The sequence below is a fragment of the Boleophthalmus pectinirostris genome, unplaced genomic scaffold (assembly GCF_026225935.1).
Source record: "Boleophthalmus pectinirostris isolate CB_2022bp ecotype Guang Dong unplaced genomic scaffold, ASM2622593v1 HiC_scaffold_7, whole genome shotgun sequence".
Lineage (NCBI taxonomy): Eukaryota > Metazoa > Chordata > Actinopteri > Gobiiformes > Gobiidae > Boleophthalmus > Boleophthalmus pectinirostris.
This window is the reverse complement of record NW_026571473.1, coordinates 41,867,690-41,875,039: the sequence shown is the minus strand read 5'-3', so window position 1 is coordinate 41,875,039 and position 7,350 is coordinate 41,867,690. Positions and strand designations below refer to the sequence as shown.

Here is a 7,350-nt window from a genome sequence, read left to right as displayed (position 1 = left end):
GTGTACCAAATTTGGTTTGGCTACACCAAAGTTTTTGTCGGGCCTATTGGCAAGGGCAGATGTTTAGCCTGTCACCATGGCAACACGATGGGAAATGGCATGGGGTCGTCATTGACTTTTTTGATCAAGACCATGTCATGAATCTATGTACCAAGTTTTATATGTCTACGACAAAGTAAATTTTGGCACTACCATGCAACTTCCCTAGGGGGCGCTATTGCGCCCATCTGAGATTTTCTTATATAAATGTGTTCAGGGTCGGGGTGTGAACCCGCGATTAAAATTTGAGTGAAATCAGCCAAAGTTTGTGCTAGAATTTGTAGATTTTATCAATGGAGAGTTTATGCCATCGCTATGGCAACGCCATAAAAAATATGACATGGGTGTCACAGACTTTTGGATCAGGATGCCAAAATGGAATTTTGTGCAAAATTTCAGAAATTTTTGAGCAACTATTTGGGAACAAATGATTTTCTTCCATATTAAATTTTGTTTCAATCTATAGGGGGCGCTAATGCACCAAATTCATAATTTTCACATGAAGTCGCTTCAGGGCAGAGAGTTTAACAAATGTTTCAAATTTCATTGAAATCAGAGTTCGTTTGAGCAAATGGGAGCAATTTGTAAATCTCCTAAATTGTGTGCATTTTTTGTTGCTTCACTGTTCAGAGATCGTAACACGTGTGTGAAAAATGTGGATAAGTTTTGATGTTCCACGATGAAGATGCGAGAACAATGTTCCGCTTTTTTTTGGCCGACAAACTATACATTTTCGGAAACCTCAGGCGCATTGCTACGTGATGGTGAGGGTCCCTGGTCACTACGGGCGAGTCACGTCGCGCCATTTCATTTTTCGGTCACTTGGAGCATCGCTGTGTGAAACTAATAGACCCTTCACCAGCCTCTGGCGCTCGGGCCTAATAAAAAAAAAAAAAAAAAATAATAATAATAGTTTTTAAATATATTTTAACATTATTATTTCACATTATTTTAATAGTTTTCTGGGGCGCAGTGCCGCTGTGCTCCGGCAGGGGGCAGTCCTGAGCTCACAACAGTGTCGCGGGTCAGTGACGTAAAAAAACGGCGCCCTCTGTTTTAGCATTAGCATTAGCATTAGCTCGAGCCGCAGTTTGTGGATTTATTTGTTTGTTTATTTGTTTATTTGTGTTTTTTTGTGGTTTTTCTGTTTTTGTGTTTTTCGTCCAAACCCGCGGCCGGAGCCATGACCCCCCCGGAGCCGGTGAGTCTGAGCCCGGAGCCGTAAACCCGCAGCTTCAGCTTCATTTGTGGAGGTTTAGTTTGGATCAAACTCGCTCCTTTTTCTGTTTTTGTTTTTGTTTGTTTTTTTGTCCTCGCGCTTCAAACGGGACCGTGCACGTGCGCGGGACAAACGAACCTCAAAAACTAAAACATCAAATAAATTCAGCAGGAAAAAGACTCCGAATAATCTAAGTCTAAACCGGAGACATCGGTCCTCCCTGTGTCCCCGTGTCCCTCTGTCCATGTGTGTCCCTCTGTCCCTCTGTCCATGTGTGTCCCCTCTGTCCATGTGTCCATGTGTGTCCCTCTGTCCATGTGTGTCCCTCTGTCCATGTGTGTCCCTCTGTCGTCCATGTGTGTCCCTCTGTCCATGTCCTGTGTGTCCTCTGTCTGTCTGTGTGTCACCCTCTGTGTCTGTCCTGTGTGTCCCTGTGTCTCCCGTGTCCCTCTGTCTCTGTGTGTCCCTCTGTCCTCTGTCCATGTGTGTCCCTCTGTCCATGTGTGTCCCTCTGTGTCCCTCTGTCCATGTGTGTCCCCTCTGTGTGTCTGTCCTGTGTCCTCTGTCTCTGTGTGTGTCCCTCTGTCCATGTGTGTCCCTCTGTCCATGTGTGTCCCTCTGTCCTGTGTGTCCCTCTGTCCATGTGTGTCCCTCTGTCCATGTGTGTCCCTCTGTCTCATGTGTGTCCCTCTGTCTCTGTGTGTCCCTCTGTCCCTGTGTGTCCCTCTGTCCATGTGTGTCCCTCTGTCCATGTGTCCCTCTGTCCATGTGTGCCTCTGTCCATGTGTGTCCCTCTGTCCATGTGTGTCCCTCTGTCTCTGTGTGTCCCTCTGTCCTGTGTGTCCCTCTGTCTCTGTGTGTCTGTCCTGTGTGTCCCTCTGTCTCTGTGTGTCCCTCTGTCCATGTGTGTCCTGTGTGTCCCTCTGTCCATGTGTGTCCCTCTGTCTCTGTGTGTCCTCTGTCCATGTGTGTCTGTCCATGTGTGTCCCTCTGTCTCTGTGTGTCCCTCTGTCCATGTGTGTCCCTCTGTCCATGTGTGTCCCTCTGTCCATGTGTGTCTGTCTCTGTGTGTCCCTCTGTCCTGTGTGTCCCTCTGTCCATGTGTGTCCCTCTGTCTCTGTGTGTCCCTCTGTCCATGTGTGTCCCTCTGTCCATGTGTGTCCCTCTGTCCTGTGTCCCTCTGTCCATGTGTGTCCTGTCTCTCTGTGTCCCTGTGTCCCTCTGTCCATGTGTGTCCCTCTGTCCCTGTGTCCCTCTGTCCATGTGTCTCCCCGTGTCTCTGTCTCTTTGTCCCCGTGTCTTTGTTTTGGACAAATCTGATGGTGCAACAGTAAAGAAACAGACGTGACGTTTGTTTGGGTCAAAAACAGAAAAACTCAAACTGTGTGTGTGTGTGTGTGTGTTGTGTGTGTTGTGTGTGTTGTGTGTGTGGTGTGTGTGTGTTGTGTGTGTGTGTGTGTGTGTGTGTGTGTGTGTTGTGTGTGTGTGTGGTGTGTGTGTGTGTGTGTGTTGTGTGTGTGTGTGTGTGTGTGTGTGTGTGTGTGTGTTGTGTGTGTGTGTGTGTGTGTGTGTGTGTGTGTGTGTGTGTGTGTGTTGTGTTGTGTGTGTGTTGTGTGTGTGTGTGTGTGTGTGTGTGTGTGTGTGTTGTGTGTGTGTGTGTGTGTGTGTGTGTGTGTTGTGGTGTGTCTGTTGTGTCTGTTGTGTGTGTTGTGTGTGTGTTGTGTGTGTTGTGTGTCTGTTGTGTGTGTGTTGTGTGTGTGTTGTGTGTGGTGTGTCTGTTGTGTCTGTTGTGTGTGTTGTGTGTGTGTTGTGTGTCTGTTGTGTGTCTGTTGTGTGTGTGTTGTGTGTCGTGTGTGTGTTGTGTCTGTTGTGTCTGTTGTGTGTGTTGTGTGTTGTGTGTCTGTTGTGAGTCTCGTTTGTTTGTTCAACATGTTTATTTAGTTTCTCAAACTGACGATTTCCCAGATTTTAATGTGAAACTCTGGTCACTCTGGTCACTCTGGTCACTCTGGTCACTCTGATCTACTCATCTGTGTGTGTGCGTGTTGTATATGTGTGTGTGTTTGTGTATGTATGTGCGTGTTTGTGTATTTGTGTGTGTGTTTGTGTATTTGTGCGTCTGAATCGTCCCAAACCCGCAGGTGTTTTGTTTTTCAGGAGGAGGCGGAGTCTGTCCTGTGACGTCACTGTGATGTCATCGTGACGCAGTGACGTCGTAGCGGGAGCGGCGACGCGGTGACGTCATAGCGTGAAGATGGAGTCGTGGACGCCGAACCCTCGAGCCAAACCCTTCGTCCCCCGAACGCAGCGCAGCCTCTACCTCAGCTGGAAATACAGACTGACCAACCGCCGGGCGCTGCGCCGCACCTGCCAGGTACTCACCCTGCACCTGTCCACCTGTACGACCCTGCACCTGTCCACCTGTACGACCCTGCACCTGTCCACCTGTACGACCCTGCACCTGTCCACCTGTACGACCCTGCACCTGTCCACCTGTACGACCCTGCACCTGTCCATCTGTCCTCTGTGGGACGACCCGCTCCCTCATCAGTGTGCATATATTTGTGTGTAAATGTTGTGTTGTGTGTATAGTTGTGTGTACAGTTCTGTTGTGTGTATATTTGTGTGTAATTGTTGTGTTGTGTGTAATGTTGTGTTGTGTGTATAGTTCTGTTGTGTGTATATTTGTGTGTAATTGTTGTGTTGTGCGTTTCAGGCCGGGGCCGTCCTGTTTCTCGTCGTCACCGTCATCGTGAACATCAAACTCATTTTAGACACGAGACGAGCGGCCGAAGAAGAACAGGCCCCCGACTACGGTAAGACCTGATTTAGACCTGATTTAGACCGATTTAGACCTGATTTAGACCTGATTTAGACCTGATTTAGACCTGATTTAGACCTGATTTAGACCTGATTCAGACCCGCTTTAGACCTGATTTAGACCTGATTTAGACCCGCTTTAGACCTGATTTAGACCCGATTCAGACCCGCTTTAGACCCGATTCAGACCTGATTTAGACCTGATTCAGACCCGCTTTAGACCTGATTTAGACCTGCTTTAGACCTGCTTTAGACCTGCTTTAGACCTGCTTTAGACCTGCTTTAGACCTGATTCAGACCCACTTTAGACCTGCTTTAGATCCGCTCTAGACCCGATTTAGACCCGCTTTAGACCTGATTTAGACCCGCTTTAGACCTGATTTAGACCTGATTTAGACCCCCTTTAGACCTGATTCAGACCCGCTTTAGACCCGCTTTAGACCTGGTTTAGACCTGATTCAGACCCGCTTTAGACCTGCTTTAGACCTGATTCAGACCCGCTTTAGACCTGCTTTAGACCTGATTTAGACTTGATCCTGGTCCTGATCCCGGTCCTGGTCCTGGTCCCCAGTTTGAGTCCTGGTTCTGGTTGTGTTCCTCAGAGGAGCCTGGAGGTCCTCAGACTCCTCGCAGACCCGTCCACGGGAGACGAGTCCTGGACATCGAGGTTTACTCCAGTCGGTCCAAAGTTTATGTGGCGGTGGACGGCACCACGGTCAGTGCACCTGTCGCACCTGTCACACCTGTCCATCTCACCTGTCACACCTGTCCATTTCACCTGTCACACCTGTTCATTTCACCTGTCACACCTGTCAATTTCACCTGTCGCACCTGTCACACCTGTCCATCTCACCTGTCACACCTGTTCATTTCACCTGTCACACCTGTTGCTCATACCTGTTCTCTATGTAACTGTATGTGTGTTGTGTAACTGTTGTTGTGCGTCAGGTTGTGTGTGTGTTGTGTAACTGTTGTGCGTCAGGTTGTGTGTGTGTGTTGTGTAACTGTTGTGCGTCAGGTTGTGTGTGTGTGTTGTGTAACTGTTGTTGTGCGTCAGGTTGTGTGTGTGTGTTGTGTAACTGTTGTTGTGCGTCAGGTTGTGTGTGTGTTGTGTAACTGTTGTTGTGCGTCAGGTTGTGTGTGTGTGTTGTGTAACTGTTGTTGTGCGTCAGGTTATGTGTGTGTGTTGTGTAACTGTTGTGCGTCAGGTTATGTGTGTGTGTTGTGTAACTGTTGTGCGTCAGGTTGTGTGTGTACATGTGTGTTGTTGTGTAACTGTTGTTGTGCGTCAGGTTGTGTGTGTGTTGTGTAACTGTTGTGCGTCAGGTTGTGTGTGTGTGTTGTGTAACTGTTGTTGTGCGTCAGGTTGTGTGTGTGTATATGTGTGTGTTGTGTAACTGTTGTGCGTCAGGTTGTGTGTGTGTGTTGTGTAACTGTTGTTGTGCGTCAGGTTGTGTGTGTGTGTGTTGTGTAACTGTTGTTGTGCGTCAGGTTATGTGTGTGTGTTGTGTAACTGTTGTGCGTCAGGTTGTGTGTGTACATGTGTGTTGTTGTGTAACTGTTGTTGTGCGTCAGGTTGTGTGTGTGTGTTGTGTAACTGTTGTTGTGCGTCAGGTTGTGTGTGTGTATATGTGTGTGTTGTGTAACTGTTGTTGTGCGTCAGGTTGTGTGTGTGTGTTGTGTAACTGTTGTTGTGCGTCAGGTTGTGTGTGTATATGTGTGTGTTGTGTAACTGTTGTGCGTCAGGTTGTGTGTGTGTTGTGTAACTGTTGTTGTGCGTCAGGTTGTGTGTGTGTGTTGTGTAACTGTTGTTGTGCGTCAGTTGTGTGTGTGTGTTGTGTAACTGTTGTTGTGCGTCAGGTTGTGTGTGTTGTGTAACTGTTGTTGTGCGTCAGGTTGTGTGTGTGTGTTGTGTAACTGTTGTTGTGCGTCAGGTTGTGTGTGTGTTGTGTAACTGTTGTGCGTCAGGTTGTGTGTGTGTGTTGTGTAACTGTTGTTGTGCGTCAGGTTGTGTGTGTGTGTGTTGTGTAACTGTTGTTGTGCGTCAGGTTATGTGTGTGTGTTGTGTAACTGTTGTGCGTCAGGTTGTGTGTGTGTGTTGTGTAACTGTTGTTGTGCGTCAGGTTGTGTGTGTGTGTTGTGTAACTGTTGTGCGTCAGGTTGTGTGTGTGTATATGTGTGTGTTGTTTAACTGTTGTTGTGCGTCAGGTTGTGTGTGTGTTGTGTAACTGTTGTGCGTCAGGTTGTGTGTGTGTGTTGTGTAACTTGTTGTGCGTCAGGTTGTGTGTGTGTGTTGTGTAACTGTTGTTGTGCGTCAGGTTGTGTGTGTTGTGTAACTGTTGTTGTGCGTCAGGTTGTGTGTGTTGTGTAACTGTTGTTGTGCGTCAGGTTATGTGTGTGTTGTGTAACTGTTGTGCGTCAGGTTGTGTGTGTGTGTTGTGTAACTGTTGTTGTGCGTCAGTTGTGTGTTGTGTATATGTGTGTGTTTGTGTAACTGTTGTTGTGCGTCAGGTTGTGTTGTGTACTGTTGGTGTGTGTGTGTGTTGTGTAACTGTTGTGCGTCAGGTTGTGTGTGTGTTGTGTAACTGTTGTTGTGCGTCAGGTTGTGTGTGTGTGTTGTGTAACTGTTGTGCATCAGGTTGTGTGTGTGTTGTGTAACTGTTGTTGTGCGTCAGTTGTGTGTGTGTGTTGTGTAACTGTTGTTGTGCGTCAGGTTGTGTGTGTGTTGTGTAACTGTTGTTGTGCGTCAGGTTGTGTGTGTGTTGTGTAACTGTTGTTGTGCGTCAGGTTCTGTGTGTTGTGTAACTGTTGTTGTGCGTCAGGTTGTGTGTGTTGTGTTGTGTAACTGTTGTTGTGCGTCAGGTTGTGTGTGTTGTGTTGTGTAACTGTTGTTGTGCGTCAGGTTGTGTGTGTGTGTTGTGTAACTGTTGTTGTGCGTCAGGTTGTGTGTGTGTTGTGTAACTGTTGTTGTGTGTATATGTGTGTGTGTATCTGTGTTGTTGTGTAACTGTTATTGTGCGTCAGGTTCTGTGTGTTGTGTTGTGTAACTGTTGTTGTGCGTCAGGTTATGTGTGTATCTGTTGTTGTGTAACTGTTGTTGTGCGTCAGGTTGTGTGTGTGTATCTGTTGTTGTGTAACTGTTGTTGTGCGTGTTCTGTGTGTTGTGTAACTGTTGTTGTGCGTCAGGTTCTGTGTGTTGTGTAACTGTTGTTGTGCGTCAGGTTCTGTGTGTTGTGTAACTGTTGTTGTGCGTCAGGTTCTGTGTGTTGTGT

The 7,350-nt window shown here is 47.3% G+C and overlaps 1 protein-coding gene across 1 annotated transcript in view; it reads left to right on the top strand.

Moving 5' to 3' along the window:
* The first annotated feature begins 1,074 nt into the window (after positions 1–1,074).
* The window catches only part of pomgnt1 (protein O-linked mannose N-acetylglucosaminyltransferase 1 (beta 1,2-)), a 35,005-nt gene continuing 28,729 nt past the window's right edge, over positions 1,075–7,350 (top strand). Inside the window, exons 1-4 of the mRNA XM_055165324.1 lie at positions 1,075–1,240; positions 3,416–3,632; positions 3,975–4,074; positions 4,681–4,793. Coding sequence (XP_055021299.1) covers positions 3,513–3,632; positions 3,975–4,074; positions 4,681–4,793 — 333 coding nt within the window. The 5' untranslated portion in view covers positions 1,075–1,240; positions 3,416–3,512. The remainder of the gene's footprint in view (positions 1,241–3,415; positions 3,633–3,974; positions 4,075–4,680; positions 4,794–7,350) is intronic.